Genomic DNA, 18,829 nt, shown 5'->3' on the forward strand with positions numbered 1-18,829 from the left:
TCTATCAAACTAGAATAGATCTTCATCTAGATCTGGTTGACTTTAATTTTTCTAGATCTAGAATATACTTCACATAGTTTATTCAACATTTGAATGTTATAGATCTATTGTATTAACAATCAAATATTTGAAGGCTTAAATTTATTGCAAAAAATTAAACAAAGATGGACTCAAATGAAACAATAGAAAGAAAAGAACATATGGTGTGTTCAGTCATCCGTTGCATGGAAACTGCCTGGAAAGAAGGAGAGTTAGTAGATCTTACAGTCACAGTTGATGCTTCTAAATTTGAATGCCACAGTTTTCTTCTTGGAGCTTGTTCTGGATATTTCCGACACATTTTAAAAAGTAATAAACAAGGCTCTGCCTCCAAACAAAAGCGTGTGACTCTGAAAGGCATTTCAGCTGATACATTTGGAATGATTCTAAGAGCCATTTATACTGGAGCTGACATAGTCAAAGAAGATAATATTGTGGATGTGTGGCGTGGTGCACACAAGCTTCATATCACATTCCTGGAAGAGGAATGTAACAGGTTTGCTCTGTGCCATATAAATCTGCGGAGTTATTCAAGCTTATACACTGTAGCTAATGAATTGAAGGTAACTAATGTTCTAATTGTCATCCAGGATTTTGTTGCTAAAAACTTTAACATTTTTAAAGATAGTGAACTTCTCCTACAGCTATCTGCTGATGAACTACTGACAATCTTAAAACATCCGAATTTATTGGTAAAGACGGAAGACTTTGTGATGGAAGCAGTATTAAAATGGATATCAACTGAGCCATTTTATTATACCTCTCCAAGAATTACACAAGATGTCAATGACAATAATCAAGCATCAACCAAATCAGGAAAGAAGAAAGTTGATAAGGATGCTTGTAAGAAAAATTTGAGCTCTGAGTTTAAAGATGTGTCTACAAATTCAGATAATGCAAAATCTAAAAAAGATGCCAGTGAGCTTAAAAGGGCAGAAGACAGACCATCCCAGAGTAGTGCAGAATCTGAGAGAGATGACGCTGCTCCTACAAGGCTGGATGAAGTTTCAAACAGTTCAGCAAAAAAATCTAAAAAAAGCGATGAAGTTTATACAAGTAAGTGTGACTCTTTGATCCCTTTGCTTCAGGCAACCAGAACTTGTCTGCTCAGCTCCCAGTACCTCAGTCGCACCTATTTAAATAAACATATATCTAGCAGCTCATTGGCTAGAGATATTATATTCAAAGCCACTCTGTATCGAACAGGCTACCAAGAACATGGTCAATGGCCGAATGCAGCTGTGCACAGAAAGTACAGCCCTTTTGAAAATGTTGGACTGCGTCTACGATCGGATGGCTTTTTTGAGGCCTTTTCATTTGAAAAAAGCGCCTGGCTTTTAAATACCATGCACCATCAATTGCTTATTACTGAAGCTCAGATAACAGTGTTCGATCAAGATCTGTATGCTGCTGGTTTGGACAATGTGATGGATACCACCTCTAATGTTAGCTTATTTGTCCTAAAAGGATTGAATTGGGTGAAACTATGTGACTTTCCAAACAGCACAAGCTTCAGGTTTGCAAGTCAAATCAACCTCTCATTTCAAACACCCTTCATTTCTCAAGTTGTAGAGAACTCAGTTTTAAACCATACATTGGGGAGAAATAATATTGATGAAGGGTCAGATACAGCAGCTACTGCTGAACCTCCAGTGATGGAAACGTCACCCATGTATGCCATCAACACAGGCACTGTCATGCCATTCGGAATGACAGTGCCACCTCCTGGTGTCCCTCCAATGATGGATACTTCAGCCATGTACGCCATCAACACAAGCATTGCCCCACCCTATGGAATCGCAATGCCACCTAATGCTTTAATTCTACCTTCACCATTTCCTCCAAACTATCCTCAACCTATCTATGTACCGAATACTTTTTTGTATTCTCAACCCCCTCCAAATCAATCTCCTGTTGCTGCTATACCAATGAACCAGCCACAGATCACCACTACAACATATGTTAGGTCACAAGGATCCACTCCAGCAAACGATTCATCATCAACCAATCTGTCGATAAGCCCTAGTCAGACCTACTCTGAAGATCCCAATAACTCTATGACAACAGAACAGACTTCCAAAAATACTAGAACAAAGCCTACATCCACACAGTCAGCTGATTGGATTTCAAGGAACTTTCATATAGTTTCCCTTGGCAGATATATATACTACATGAACAGCTTCACACATCTGGTGTTCAAGATAAGCCCAAGCTTTCCTGAAGAGCTATTAGAAATCAAATACTTCTTGGGCAATGAAAAAATTGAATACTTGTCTACATACGAGGAGCTGTTGCTTGTTTTCTGTTCAGATTTGGATGATAGTAACAAAACTGTGGTCTACTCTTTCAACACAAACACTGACCAGTCCAGTAAGTCCCACATTTTGGATGGACCTGCTCCTGGTTTGGTCACTTTCCAAGACGATATCAATAAATACATGCTGCAGAGTGACGGGACCATGTGGACATTGGCAAGAGAGGGGGACAGTGCTATAAACTTTGCCGTTCTTATCAAGTTGTGGGACTTTGATTTCAAACTTAATGGTGGGGTGTTCTACACTGGTGAACTCTACCTTCATGGACAAGGCATTTTGCACAACTTTCAACCAAAGTATCCAGAAGTCTTTAGTAAAATTCACATGTATGGTGAGTGTGATAAGGGCTCTAAGTTTGTACCTTTTATTATTCTAAGGAAATGCTGGGTACTTAGAGATGAATAGAGCTTTAGTTAACTGGATTACTTTTCAAAATGAAATATATTAAACTTTATTTGAATCAGGGCATAATAAATTTAGTTTCTGAAGAACTATTAATTAAGAATGAAAAAAAAGTGATACTTGTATTAATATGTAGCCAACAATAAAAATAGAGATGTTTATTAACAACACATTTGTTTGAACAAATAATAATTTTAGGAATAAATTTTAATATTAAATTACAATGAAAGAAAAGTATTTTGTTAATGTAGCCGACAATAAATGTTTATTTTCAACAAGTTTGCTATTCTTGTTTCACTACATAAGCAAAATAGATTGAGAGGGTCAGAGCTTGCATTGATAAAAGTCTCAGAATACCTTATCAGCTCAATCATTGTCAATAACTTTCCACTTTAGTCAAACACAACCAAATAAAATACTCAGGAAGACATTAAGGCACATTTATTCCATAAGCTAAGACTAATTCGTACAAAAGCTCCTTCTTCCCTAGTGCCATTATATCATAGGTTGTCTGAATCAGCCAGGAAAAGCAGTGACTCAGCAGAGTTAACATGCATGACTAGATTACTTCTTTCCCAGTAAAAAGCTTATTCCATTGACACACAACTAATTATTTATTTATTTATTAACCAGAATGGAGCTGTTTGGTGTTCTTTTCCAAAGAACATTATAGATAGGATATAAATCATGTTTTGTTAATGTACATCTGTTTCGAGTAATGTAGTGCATACTTTAAGAGGGTTTTGTTACATTGTAAAAAGCAGAAATAAGTTTTCATTTCTATATTATATTTAAAATGGTCTTCATCTGAGTTTCTTTTTTAGAGCTTTAGCATGATCATCCATAAAAGTTTTTTTTATGACATAATCTAGTTTTTTATATAAATATATTTAAATTATTGGTATTCCATTTATAGTTGTTTTTTTAATGGAGTTATGTTTTTCTATCAGTTAATGTCTAATAGTTTTTTTTTAAATATAGTTTTTTTTACATAATTTCTTTCTTATACTGAGTTAAATTGTCTGAAACTTTACCAACACTGCCTTGATATCATCTGCAAATGTTTGATACAACCTGAATGTGTAAAGGAAGTACATGTCTGGAGAGTCCTAATATCAAGAGTCTAAAGAAAGAAGGCAGGCCTTAAAGGTCAAGAGAGTTGGTGTACAGGTCTGGATGTAACCATAACCTTATTTTCAGTCATACACATTTGCCAGCTTGACCAAATTAGCTTTTGAAAATGTTTAATTTCAAATTCAAATGTAATTTAAATTCAAATTTAAAGTAACTTGTTTTTCATAAGGAAATTAATGAAGTTTAGTACATGATATCAAGTGATATGAATCACAATAATCTGTATAATAGCATAAGTATTAGTGTTGCCAGGTTGGCCTTTAAATTTATTAGCATGATTGTTCAGAAATTATGTTGACTTTCAGCACAGTAGCAACAGACTTGACACATTATTTAAAATAGATTGGATATGAGATTGGAATTTTTTAAAATAGCCTTTAACTACCATTCATTTACCCATTAACAGATCTTTAGACTATTAAAACAGGAGTAAAAAAAAAGCTGCACTTAAAGGTTAAAAAGAGAAGTCAAAATAATCCACATTTATACCTATATTTGATTGGTGTATTTGAAGTTGCCCACATAATGTATAATTCAATATTTTCTAGGTGATAGGACTTATGAAACTTTCTTAAAAATGTAGCTTATTTTTTTCCTCTGATTATGTGCAATTAAGAAAAAGTGTCACCTTCATGAAACATGGTCACTTATTGATTTAAGTCATTGGTGAAACATAGTCACTTATTGATTTAAGTCATTCATGAAACATGGTCACTTATTGATTTAAGTCATTCATGAAACATGGTCACTTATTGATTTAAGTCATTCATGAAACATGGTCACTTATTGATTTAAGTCATTCATGAAACATGGTCACTTATTGATTTAAGTCATTCATGAAACATGGTCACTTATTGATTTAAGTCATTCATGAAACATGGTCACTTATTGATTTAAGTCATTCATGAAACATGGTCACTTATTGATTTAAGTCATTCATGAAACATGGTCACTTATTGATTTAAGTCATTCATGAAACATGGTCACTTATTGATTTAAGTCATTCATGAAACATGGTCACTTATTGATTTAAGTCATTCATGAAACATGGTCACTTATTGATTTAAGTCATTCATGAAACATGGTCACTTATTGATTTAAGTCATTCATGAAACATGGTCACTTATTGATTTAAGTCATTCATGAAACATGGTCACTTATTGATTTAAGTCATTCATGAAACATGGTCACTTATTGATTTAAGTCATTCATGAAACATGGTCACTTATTGATTTAAGTCATTCATGAAACATGGTCACTTATTGATTTAAGTCATTCATGAAACATGGTCACTTATTGATTTAAGTCATTCATGAAACATGGTCACTTATTGATTTAAGTCATTCATGAAACATGGTCACTTATTGATTTAAGTCATTCATGAAACATGGTCACTTATTGATTTAAGTCATTCATGAAACATGGTCACTTATTGATTTAAGTCATTCATGAAACATGGTCACTTATTGATTTAAGTCATTCATGAAACATGGTCACTTATTGATTTAAGTCATTCATGAAACATGGTCACTTATTGATTTAAGTCATTCATGAAACATGGTCACTTATTGATTTAAGTCATTCATGAAACATGGTCACTTATTGATTTAAGTCATTCATGAAACATGGTCACTTATTGATTTAAGTCATTCATGAAACATGGTCACTTATTGATTTAAGTCATTCATGAAACATGGTCACTTATTGATTTAAGTCATTCATGAAACATGGTCACTTATTGATTTAAGTCATTCATGAAACATGGTCACTTATTGATTTAAGTCATTCATGAAACATGGTCACTTATTGATTTAAGTCATTCATGAAACATGGTCACTTATTGATTTAAGTCATTCATGAAACATGGTCACTTATTGATTTAAGTCATTCATGAAACATGGTCACTTATTGATTTAAGTCATTCATGAAACATGGTCACTTATTGATTTAAGTCATTCATGAAACATGGTCACTTATTGATTTAAGTCATTCATGAAACATGGTCACTTATTGATTTAAGTCATTCATGAAACATGGTCACTTATTGATTTAAGTCATTCATGAAACATGGTCACTTATTGATTTAAGTCATTCATGAAACATAGTCACTTATTGATTTAAGTCATTCATGAAACATGGTCACTTATTGATCTAAGTCATTCATGAAACATGGTCACTTATTGATCTAAGTCATTCATGAAACATGGTCACTTATTGATCTAAGTCATTCATGAAACATGGTCACTTATTGATCTAAGTCATTCATGAAACATGGTCACTTATTGATTTAAGTCATTCATGTAACATGGTCACTTATTGATTTAAGTCATTCATGAAACATGGTCACTTATTGATTTAAGTCATTCATGAAACATGGTCAGTTATTGATCTAAGTCATTCATGAAACATAGTCACTTATTGATTTAAGTCATTCATGAAACATGGTCACTTATTGATTTAAGTCATTCATGAAACATGGTCACTTATTGATTTAAGTCATTCATGAAACATAGTCACTTATTGATCTAAGTCTTGCACAAAATAAGTTAAAAGCTTGGTTAAAATTAGTGAGTGATATTTTGACAAGTGTACAATAAGAGCTTATTGAAAGCACATTTTTAAAAAGTTTTCATAACAAATAGACTTCCAGGAACTGAACATTTTACATTTAATATTCTTGACGGCTGAGCATGTTGCTTTGCTTTTTGCTGATCAATGACTCCGAAGATCTACATTAAAGGAAGCATCACTTGATATTTTACTGTAAAATTACTTAAACATTGTACTTTATTAGTATCAACTGATATGACCAGTCTTTTAAAGACATTTGTCATCTAATTATTGTAGTCAGTATGATTAAGATAACTTTATCTGCAAAGATGGTATGCTTGTTCAACTGTGTACACGAAATAAAAAAAAAAATCAATTAGCCAATGCAATGTGTACATATTATATACAAAAATAGACTCTATAGTTGATCATGTTTAAGTCTTGCAAGCTCTATTGAACTGGTCAATTTCAACTCTTTACAGAATATATATTTTTTCAGTTGGGGGGGGGGGGGTGAGGGGGTGCAATTGATTTGTATACCCAGACCAACTTTGTCAAACTCTATTATTTTGACAAAAACTTTCTAAATTTCACACTTGCAATTTTCAACATTTAATACTGTTTTTTCTTTCTTATTATTCTTTCAAATTATCTGATCAGTTAACATGTGTATCATATTTTGTAAAATGTTACATTTCGTAGGCTATTATATTAAACTAAAAACATTCTATCAATTTAAACTAAGAATCAATTTGTACCAAAGATCTGATTTATTCTCTTTAGTGCTCTACACATTCTGCTGATTTCATGTATTCCCAACAATTTTTTCTATTTTTGTAGCATGCTTTTTTTTTTCCTTTTTCTATTTGGATATGTTTCAAGAAATTGTTACATTTTATTTTTCTATCTTGAAAGTTTTGTTCTAATGTGTTAACCGACATTTGTTTTTTTTCACAAGTAATTTATTTGTAAACAGATTTTGTGTTCAATAAAAGACAGCTTCCTGAAGTAATGTTTATTTTTTTTTTTTTATTGCCAGTGTGGTAACAGTGGAAACTGTTGTTTTATAATTTGTAAATCTAAAAATGATTGAGCATTATTTAAAATCAATTCTGAGAAAATTCAAAAGAAAAAACGCAAAACAGGATAAAATGCATTTCAATTTAATACTTGCAACATGCACAAAATTCAATGCAAACTAAAACTTAAACATAGAATCAGATTGTTGATCATGTGAGAGGAGACATTGAATTTAATTACGACATGAGAATGTGAAGAATGAACAAGAACACTCGGCGGCTATTGAAGAAATCATATGATGAGAAGCAGCACACTTCTCACCTTTCTTTAAACATTTTCAATTTGCCTTCTTTGTGATTACATCCACACTCTATTATAAAAACAAAAACTTAGAAAAAAAATTAATGCATATCACATTTTATTTTTATAAAGTTACTGACATTACTCTGTTGGTTTCCACTTAGAGTAAGGGAGAAAAAGAAAGGAAAGCAATATAAAGAAATGTTGAGATGTAATGCAAACTGGAAAGTAAAGAATTTCCAAATAGACAAAATATCTAAGATGCCGTTTTGAAAGATCAGTTTCTAACTTATCAAAATCACTAAAAGTGCACAAAATTTATTATTTTTTTAAAAAATACTTTGCTGCTTATGAATGAATCCTATTTCCGTAGACTGGATGCACAAAAAAAAAACTTGGCATAGATTCACATTTTTTGTACAGCTTCAATTAAAATATAATAATTAATATAATCATTCTTTAGAATGAAGTCTGTTGCATTATGTAATGGAAACCGAGATGAATTTGCAACTTAAATTTTTTTTAATCACATTTCAATCAGATTAGAAATTAAAAATGCAGAAAAAAAAAACAATATCATAAAACCTAAATAAATTTAGTTTTCTAAATCAAACACAAACATTTTCACATACAAACACACAAAGAACAGATAACCAAATGTAACATTTCATTTAAAATCAAAATGTTCAGTTTATTAACTGCTGATAAATGTAACATATGAATAAATCAACGTAACTCCAATACCGTCAAACAAGAAAATTAAAAACATAATAGCCCCTACGATAAACAATTAAACGTGTGACATTCTAAGGGAAATGACCGAGTAGTTGTCATGACATGCTAACACGTTTATGCAGATGTTTTCCTGGCAATGCAAAACAGAAATTAAAACACAGTACACCACTAAAATACAGCTAGATTTACTAGTATTTTAATTTCATTCTGTTTCTACATGGGGAACAACAATAAGTATTTTCTTTGTGTGTAACTTTAGGATAAAACAACACTTTTTTATGCTAGTTAACTATTTTTACTTTAAAATGTGCCAAGTTGAATGTTCTTCTAAACAAATACTAGCAGTTTTTTTTTTAATTATTTTTCTACGTTTGATTAAAATTATTTCTATGAGACCCAAGAAAAGGAAACTGAACATTTCAATTCAATAGTAAATATTGAAAATATTTTTAAAATATAAACTTTTCACTTAAATGCACTCATCAGAACACGATATGAGAGAATCTGATCAATTCAGAACTAGCATAGGTCCCTCTACTCAGTAATTCATTAATGCATTTACAAAATCTAAAATAAACAAATTATTACCCTTTCTTTCCCTCCTCTCTTGTTTTTTTTCATTAATAAAATGTGAACTTTATGACCGTTCATTGCATGGGTCATGGCTTCGCTTAATGCCAGCATACATTATGAAAACATTTCAAGATAAGTGTAGCACTAACATGCTACCAGGTGAAGCAACTTATCGATCCTTTCTCTTTCTTGCACTGGCTGAAGAAGAGGACTTATCATCATTTCTTCGGTCTTGCCTTGACCTGCCGTCAGCGTCAGCCTTCAGAGTGAATGCATCTTTCATCTCATACCAGGACTGAATCAACAGGAGAGCTGGCACAACAACCCAGATTCCATTCATGAGTATCAGATAGATCCAGAGATACAAGAATGAACTTGTGTTTAGGTTCTTGTTGCCGCTCAGCCATTCAGGGCAGAAGGTCATCCAACCTGAAATGCATTACGTCACACATATAAATAATCAAACACATGATGAAACTCAATTAATATTGTTTTTTAGTAACTCCTGCATGGAAAGACCTGCTATAATTTTTATGTTGTGTTATGGCACAATTAGGAATTAATTATTTGTTTCGGAAATAGGGGAAGTTTTGACCTAGAGACAATGAAGTGACTAGTAAAAACAAGACTAGGTTTTAGACAGAGCGAAATATCAGCCGATGTAAACAAACCACTTAGAGCCTTAGAGATAGGAAGCTTGTTATGAACGTAGAGAGTTAGCTGACATTCGGTGGTTCCCTTCATTACTATTAAACTTCTTGTTCGACATTTTGTACCAGCATTGACTAACTTATACTGATTGTTTGGCCTTGCATTGACTAACTTATACTGATTGTTTGGCCTTGCATTGACTAACTTATACAGATTGTTTGGCCTTGCATTGACTAACTTATACTGATTGTTTGGCCTTGCATTGACTAACTTATACTGATTGTTTGGCCTTGCATTGACTAACTTATACTGATTGTTTGGCCTTGCATTGACTAACTTATACTGATTGTTTGGCCTTGCATTGACTAACTTATACTGATTGTTTGGCCTTGCATTGACTAACTTATACTGATTGTTTGGCCTTGCATTGACTAACTTATACTGATTGTTTGGCCTTGCATTGACTAACTTATACTGATTGTTTGGCCTTGCATTGACTAACTTATACTGATTGTTTGGCCTTGCATTGACTAACTTATACTGATTGTTTGGCCTTGCATTGACTAACTTATACTGATTGTTTGGCCTTGCATTGACTAACTTATACTGATTGTTTGGCCTTCCATTGACTAACTTATACTGATTGTTTGGCCTTGCATTGACTAACTTATACTGATTGTTTGGCCTTGCATTGACTAACTTATACTGATTGTTTGGCCTTGCATTGACTAACTTATACTGATTGTTTGGCCTTGCATTGACTAACTTATACTGATTGTTTGGCCTTGCATTGACTAACTTATACTGATTGTTTGGCCTTTCGCCTGTGTTATTGGATTTCTCTGATAGTCACCTCCGGTTGGTTATTTGCATTAGACGCCACGCAAGCACCTAGCAGTTGTTTATTTTTCTGTCAGTATTTCATTTTCATTTCTTATAAATGAAAACAGCCGTTGAAAATCTAATATCACCATTGTCTTATCTTGGGAATTGTTGCAACAGCTACTTATAGTCTTTTGAAATTTGTAGGTGACCAAGTTACTGAAACAAGGTTTGGAGATTTGTGGGCAGTAAGGTAGAGTGGCATGACTGCTAGGCTACCTATCAAGGGGAAAAAAGTCCCAACTCAGGCTTAGCTGGATTCGCAGTACGGACATCTTCTCCTAGAAAGCCCCTCCCTTCACATGTCCATACAAAGTTTTGGACTGTTGCGCATTGAGCATATGTTATGCAGCATGCTAACTCACAAATGCAACGAATAGCAAGGATGTCACCATGTGTGTCTGTAAATTATATATCAAGCATCAACTATCAGATTTTTATCAAACACCAATCCGGAGTGTTACCTGGCTAAATTTGCCATTTTTTTTTATTATATAGCCATGTTTAATGACTAGCTTGTTATTTTGATATAGTTTTAGTTCCATTGCATACATTTACATATATACTGTCAAACTATTATTGAAATTTTTTATATATTTTTTTGCTCTTCTAAGTAAAAGTTAAACAACACATATCTTTTTATGTTTTATGTATTTTACTGTTTAAATATTCATTACTTCCAAAGCCAATGAGTGAAACATATTTTATGCTTTAATTATGTTTTGCTAATCATCAGGTGGAAGTCCAGCCCAAGTAAGTGAAGAGTTAAGTTCCCCTTTCAGACTTTGTGATCTAAGGGGCAGATGATTATATAGGTCATCTGTTTCTGTGGCCCACAGTTAGCAAAGGTATTATGTGGCCAGCCTTTACTTTTCTGCAATAATTTCAGGTACCTATTAGAGCTGGGTGGACTTAGAGGCACCCCAAAGATCCAGAAATTTAAAATCCCAGTCTTCACTGGGATTCAAACTAGGGGCCCTCAATTTGAAGCCAAGCGCTTTACCAGTCAGCCACCGTGCCTCCAGGTCCAGCCTAATCTTACAAGTCAAAACTGTTTAGGAATGTAAATAGAAATAAAAATATTGAAAATAATTGAAATTTCTTTATCCTTTCAAAAACAAGTAATTATTATCACTGACCTCCATACAATTCACAAACACACAAAACGACTTGTGCGAAATGACGGTAGTAGCCTTTTGTCATAATGCCAGCAATGACCACCAAACACAAGAGACCATCCAGGACTACTGTCAAAATCTCTAATGATACGATTGTAGGATCGGAGTAAAGCCATCTTGAGTCTGCTTTTCCATACTCTTTCCCTGAAAAACCAAATCTCAAATGAAACAATCCTATCTCTATTGAAATAATCTTATTTCTATTCAAAAAATCTTATTTCTGTTGAAACAATCTTATCTCAACCAAAAACAAATAACTTAAATTGACTTGTTAGTTTGGGACGTTCCTTTACGATTGATGATTATTTCATGTCCTAGCCCAAACGTCCTGCAGGACTGCAATGGGTAGGCAGTAGACTAGGGTTGCACCTGGGATCATCAAGACGTCAGCCACGAACACATGCCACACAACCAGGCCAGAGGCATAGCTAGGGTTGGGGGAGGTAGGGCCCCCAAATGAGTGTTTTTTCCATTAGATATTAAATATTACACAAAATGCAGGGCCCCCAAAAGAGGTCAAGCCCCTCCGGCACCCCAAATGATGGCAAATTCCTAACTACGCCACTGGACCAGGCATATAAATATCTTTTGAATTGAAGAGCTGATCAACAACTATTAAAACAATAACAAGACATAAACACTTACAAAGTAAACTGAGGGTGCTCTCTGACGCATTGACACTTCCAGCCAAGGAGAAGATAACAAAAGGTCCCTCCTAAATAAAAAAAAAAGTATTAATAAACATTTTAAAATGTGTGAAAGTGTTGCCTATTGCTGTGTAATTTTTTATTTTTCTTTGTTAGTAAATCATCATTTTCAAACTGTGGTCAGCACCTCCTTAGACACAGATGGGGTTGTTAGAGCAATGTCCTAACAAGGAGGGAAAAATCGGGGAGGAAGAGGGGGAACAAAGCTGTAAATTTACTTTTCAAGGGACAAAAATAAAATTTCATTTTAGATTTAAATCCAAATTTAATAATAATAATTATTTTTTAATTTATAGAGCGCTGTTAGCAAACCAAAAAAAATTTGAATATTAAGTCACAAGTAAAATGACATGTTAAAAAAAAAATTTTGATTTTTTTTTTTAAAGATATCCTTTCATCTTCTAATTGGGACTTTAGAAATGTATATATATACCATTTTTTTGCAACAGGCATTCGCAAACAATATTGGCTCAAAGAATATATTTCAAAACATCTTTACTATCACATTCTTCTCAACTTTCTAATGACAGAGCAGTCGATTTTCTATTGAATGTCATACATCATTATGCTGTCGAATTCGGTGTGATTAAAAAAAAAAGGGTCAGGCTCATAAAGATAATGACGCCCAAAACAAATGTATGTGTGCTAAATTTTGTTTTCCTCAAATGTCTCATATGCATAATAGTGTTAACCAGTGCTGCCTCTATTCTTAATTAGACCTACTTTGCCTTGCATATTATTTTTACTAAGATAAACAGTTTGCTTTAGACACCTGCAGAATGCATTTTCAGCTCTGATGAAAAGAAAACACATGACATGAAAAAAGGCCTATCTCATCCCATTTTATTTTAACCTTCTTAGCAATGAAAGAAAAAGTACATTAAACAGATGCAGAAAGAATACATTTCTGAAAAGCAGAAAAACTACTGGCTTCCAGACCCCTATAGTATATTAGATGGGCAGCCGGGGGAGGAGGGACCTGCTGCCTTTCCAATACTAAGTCAAGAAAGAACCTTTACTAGTATGAGAAAAAAATGTTAAATCATGTATGAAAGAAATAAAAGTTAAGTTGAAATGAACATTCATTACAATATTACATGAACTGGGATTCTTTAACAAATTCTAAATACATGCAAGAAAAGCAGAATTAAAAAAATAAGAACCAATGTGAGAGCCTTTAGTGCTCCATTGGGGGGGGGGGGGGTAGTTAAGCGCTTGGCTTCCGAACCTGAGGTACTGGGTTTGAATCTCAGTGAAGACTGGGATTTTAAATTTCTGGATTTTTAGGGGCACGGGAGTCCAATCAACTCTGATAAGTACCTAGTTGGGAAAGTAAAGGTGGTTGGTGGTTGTGCTGGCCACATGACACCCTGCTAGTTAACCGTTGGCCATAGAAACAGATGACCTTAACATCATATGCACCACAGATCACAAGGTCTGAAAGGGAAACTTTTATTTTAGTGCTCCATAGACACACTTTTCTTTTAGGGGAGCACATCGTCATTGTTAAAAGTTTTAAAAACACTACAGTAGATTATTTTGTCAACAATATTACATTATGTGAAGTCCCAGTTAGCAGTTAAGTATTTAAAATAATGTAAATTTTTTAAACTTTAGGATCTAGATTCTAGACTAGGACTAGGCCATGACTAGATTCTAAATCTATACTTTACTTATACTGAATGGATCTACTAATCTTAGATCTACTATCATCGAGTCAATCTAGACCCATGACAAGATAGATCAAGATTTAAGACAGAGTCTATATCTAGATCTAGATTAGATTTTTTTCTTTATTCAATAATTCTTGATTCTACGGTAACCTTAAACTCTTAAACTTACCAATAAGAAATGCGTTAAAGCGTCGTATACCATCCAGGTAAGAACCCATCGTTCAATTGAGCGCACATTTTTACCAAGAACAAAATGCCCTAATACAACAGATAACGTTGCAAACAAGGCGCACGATGCCAGCGAGACTAGAGACACTGTTTCTATTGCCATTGCAACTAACAAGATGTTACTGTTAGTAAAATAGTTAGATAAGTTGCTTTGAGCAACCGCTAACTGCTACCGGCTAGTCTCCAGTGCAATCCGTATTTTTATTTTATTTTTCCGGTAAACATTTTATGTTGCTAACAACCATAGACATATATATATATAAATATATAGATCTAATTATCTATCGATCTTTATTATATGTTAATCACATTTCGAAAATGAACACAAATTTCTTTCAAAACATATCCGTTAATTTATTTATTGTAGATATAGATAAATAGGCCTATAGATCTACGTTACTCGGATTTGATACGCAGCGCAAATCTAAACGTAATTAATTGGCAAAATTAATAGATATTGAATATTCGTATTAGACTTATTAGATCTAGATTTACAAATGATTATGACCAAAAGAAAATCCGCTGCCCAGGACAAACGCAGACGATGACAAGAAAATCTAAGTCGACCACCTGCGGACAATGGTTAGCCTATGCTTGCCCTGGATGTGGCCAAATATGCAGGTCACAGCTGGGGCTGCGCATCCACGGGAAATACTGCACTCCTCACTAATCTTCGGACTAGAAGATAAACCTTATTATGACTAAATGATAAATGCGTAGGATATAATCTAGGGGCGGACTGGCTATATTGGCATTAGGGCAAATGTACCCAAAATGGGCTGGTAGGGCTACGAAAGAGCCGTATGGATGCCACGCATCAAATTGTTTAAGTTTTTATAAAACATTACAAAAAGGCCCTCTGAGCGTTGTGTTTAGAAAAAAAAAAAACTTTCACAGACTCTACAGTGTAATACGATTTTAATGTAACACATTTTCCCAATATTGTGATAGCCTTCATCCGTAGATATTGCTACTAGTTAGCTTCATCCTTTTAGGGCCTACTCATTTAGCAATTAAAAAGCAACATAATTTAAGGCCTATATTTGTAGGCCTATAGAGATTTAGAGTTCACTGTATGCATGCATATCGATACATTGTCAAACGTAACAGAATGACTTTGAGGACAGGTAGGCTTAGAATTGGATGGGCCGGATTGTGTAGAAATACCCGGGCCGAACTAGACTAGATAATTATTACCATATGCCATAATGAGAAAATAAGTATAATTTAATTTAACCTATATAGTGCTATTAACAAATAATCAATGCGTCATAAGAAATTAGCGTGCAAGGGCAAACTATAATCTAGATCTGAATAAGTTTGAACAATAATATATCATTATTATAGCCATCGACCCTTACAAGCGTAGGGCCTATTTAGGTGCCGTATCCATTCCATACACTAGGAAAGAAAGCGGTCCTATCAAAGAGAATAAGAAATGAAGCTAGAGAATATAGGCCTATTACGTCACTTCTTGTAATAATGATATAAACCAGGGGCGTAGCAAAAGAAAGCTTTCATCGTTTGGGGGCCCGGGGGCTTGACCTCTTTTGGGGCCCCTGCATTTTGAGAAATATTTAATTTTTATTGTAAAAAAACACTCATTTTGGTGCCCCCCCTCAAGTGTGGGCTCGGGGGATTTTCAAAGTCTCTCCCTCCTCCCCCCATCCTAGCTACGCCACCGATAAACACAACACAGAGGCGGCCTTAGCAGTACGCGGGGCCCAGGGCGAGTGTCAGACGCGGCCCAGGAGCCGTAAGCGTAGAATATATATACTGTACCACAGGGGTTCTCAACCTGTGAGTCGCGACACCCTTGGGGGTCGATTGACGATTTGCCAGGGGTCGCCTAAGACCATCGAAAATATGGATTGGTATTGTCTACTCTTCTGTTGCTGTATGTGTGAGTGTGTGTGTGGGGGGGGGGTCGCGGCAGAGTGGGGGATTGTAAAAAGGGGTCGCCGAGCTTAAAAGGTTGAGAACCGCTGCTGTACCACATTACGCTAACGGGCTCGTCCGCTTCAATGCTGTAGTAGATCTTATATAGGTAATGTTACCAAACATATAGTACCTTGCCTAAGTAATGTTGGTTGCTAACGGCCATATTATTGACAACAATATGTAGGCTACTGTATTGTAATTGTTCTGCATGTGTTATTTTGCTTGTAAGATTTTGTTTCTAGTTTGAAGGCAAGGCCGGCTTAGGCCGATTTTACCGACTGCTCCGAATTGGGCTCCGCGCCTGGCAGGGGCCCCGCAATTTGCATTTATCATATCACTATCAGTCTTGTCACAGACTTTTTAAGATGTAGAACTTAAAGGATTAACATATTTAGTGTATCGTACGATTGACGTTATTTTAATTGACCCGCTGGCGCCTATTGCTTTTGAGTTTTACAATAATATTGCATGTTGTATAATTAATGTTGATATAAATTATATTATTTTTATTCACGTAAAATTCGCCAGGAGACAGCCAGGGGAAATAAGATCATGTTTAGTCATGATAAAGTCGAGTAGAATCGTGAAAAAGAGAATAGCCATATTAAAAGAGAAAAAGATTTGACTTGATCTTGTTTCACACACCTGTCGTGAAAACGACTTGGATTCTATAAAATGTGATTTTGTATCGGGAAGGGAGGTAAGCCACATCGTACCACCCAATAGCTAGTAATTTCCCTTTTATGTGTTACTGGTATTAATAGATTATGAATAAAATGAATGACAGGCCCACGGATTCCTAGGATGGAGAAGCTAAAAATAAATAGCACAAATGATGAGATTTCCTAAAAAACAAAAACGAATAAACAGATCTACGACAGTCAAATTACCGACAAAAAGTTCAAGATATTCAATATGTAAAGAAAAAGAGAGATAACTGGACGAACGTATAACCCGGTAACACTCGTGAGCAATGAGCACTGTAATTTCAGACAATTTGTTTTCTATTTTTTTTTTTTTTTTTAGATCTAAACATTCTAATGGCGTTGATAATTACGGCCCATATATTTCAAATCATTTCAAATCAAATCATTTCAAATCATTTCAAATCAAATCATTTCAAATCATGTAAGACCTAAAAAATCTTTAAAAATAAAGCTTAAAAATTAATAAGGTTAGGGGCTTGAAAACTAAATCGCTTTTTTTGACATCATAAATAGACCAAGAACGATATCCATGGCTTTTATTTGTTCTGCAAAAGTTAATTGACCATTGTCTTGTAAGGGTTAATTGACCATTGTCCTGTAAGGGTTAATTGACCATTGTCTTGTAAGGGTTAATTGACCATTGTCTTGTAAGGGTTAATTGACCATTGTCTTGTAAGGGTTAATTGACCATTGTTTTGTAAGGGTTAATTGACCATTGTCTTGTAAGGGTTAATTGACCATTGTCTTGTAAGGGTTAATTGACCATTGTTTTGTAAGGGTTAATTGACCATTGTTTTGTAAGGGTTAATTGACCATTGTTTTGTAAGGGTTAAGGCTAGACACATTTTAAACTCAGGTGGACTTAACAACAGCCTATGCAGAACCTTTTGTAAGACTACTCGTCCCATGGACTACAATGAAAGTCTGGGTGTTGACTTCTTATGCTATTATTCCATTGAATCAAACCTAAGATTTACTTGCGCTGATAAAAAAACGCGGGGCTTACAATGTAGACTTTAAAAATGTATCTCTAGATCTAAATCCTAACTTATCACAGAGAGAGAGAGAGAGAGAGAGAGAGAGAGAGAGGAATTACAGCAGTTATACGCGGGACTTACAATGTAGACTTTAAAAATGTATCTCTAGATCTAAATCCTAACTTATCACAGAGAGAGAGAGAGAGAGAGAGAGAGGGAATTACAGCAGTTATACGCGGGACTTACAATGTAGACTTTAAAAATGTATCTCTAGATCTAAATCCTAACTTATCACAGAGAGAGAGAGAGAGAGAGAGAGAGAGAGGGTGAATTACAGCAGTTATACGCGGGACTTACAATGTAGACTTTAAAAATGTATCTCTAGATCTAAATCCTAACTTATCACAGAGAGAGAGAGAGAGAGAGAGAGAGAGGGTGAATTACAGCAGTTATACGCGGGACTTACAATGTAGACTTTAAAAATGTATCTCTAGATCTAAATCCTAACTTATCACAGAGAGAGAGAGAGAGAGAGAGAGAGAGAGAGGAGAGAGAGAGAGAGAGAGAGAGAGAGAGAGAGAGAGAGGGAATTACAGCAGTTATACGCGGGACTTACAATGTAGACTTTAAAAATGTATCTCTAGATCTAAATCCTAACTTATCACAGAGAGAGAGAGAGAGAGAGAGAGAGAGGGAATTACAGCAGTTATACGCGGGACTTACAATGTAGACTTTAAAAATGTATCTCTAGATCTAAATCCTAACTTATCACAGAGAGAGAGAGAGAGAGAGGGAGAGAGAGAGAGAGGGAATTACA

The 18,829-nt window shown here is 34.4% G+C and overlaps 1 protein-coding gene across 1 annotated transcript; it reads right to left on the bottom strand.

Moving 5' to 3' along the window:
- Nucleotides 1–7,587: 7,587 nt before the first annotated feature.
- LOC106069726 (emopamil-binding protein-like) lies at nucleotides 7,588–14,601 on the bottom strand. Its single transcript, XM_056012913.1, has 4 exons — nucleotides 14,329–14,601; nucleotides 12,425–12,494; nucleotides 11,741–11,923; nucleotides 7,588–9,497 (listed from the first exon to the last, which is right to left on the bottom strand). The coding sequence occupies exons 1-4, from the start codon at nucleotides 14,488–14,490 to the stop codon at nucleotides 9,238–9,240; spliced, it is 675 nt and encodes a 224-aa protein (XP_055868888.1). The 5' UTR covers nucleotides 14,491–14,601; the 3' UTR covers nucleotides 7,588–9,237.
- Between the last annotated feature and the right edge of the window lie 4,228 nt (nucleotides 14,602–18,829).

Source organism: Biomphalaria glabrata, chromosome 15, assembly GCF_947242115.1.
Source record: "Biomphalaria glabrata chromosome 15, xgBioGlab47.1, whole genome shotgun sequence".
Classification (NCBI taxonomy): domain Eukaryota; kingdom Metazoa; phylum Mollusca; class Gastropoda; family Planorbidae; genus Biomphalaria; species Biomphalaria glabrata.

Bases quoted from the DNA above. Each gene is read 5' to 3' on its own strand.
- LOC106069726 (XM_056012913.1), bottom strand. From the start codon at position 14,490: ATGGCAATAGAAACAGTGTCTCTAGTCTCGCTGGCATCGTGCGCCTTG. The intron at 12,495-14,328 runs GTAAGTTTAAGA...TTTTTTATTTAG, and splicing joins CTTTAACGCATTTCTTATTG to GAGGGACCTTTTGTTATCTT. The intron at 11,924-12,424 runs GTAAGTGTTTAT...TTGGTTTTTCAG, and splicing joins GAGCACCCTCAGTTTACTTT to GGAAAGAGTATGGAAAAGCA.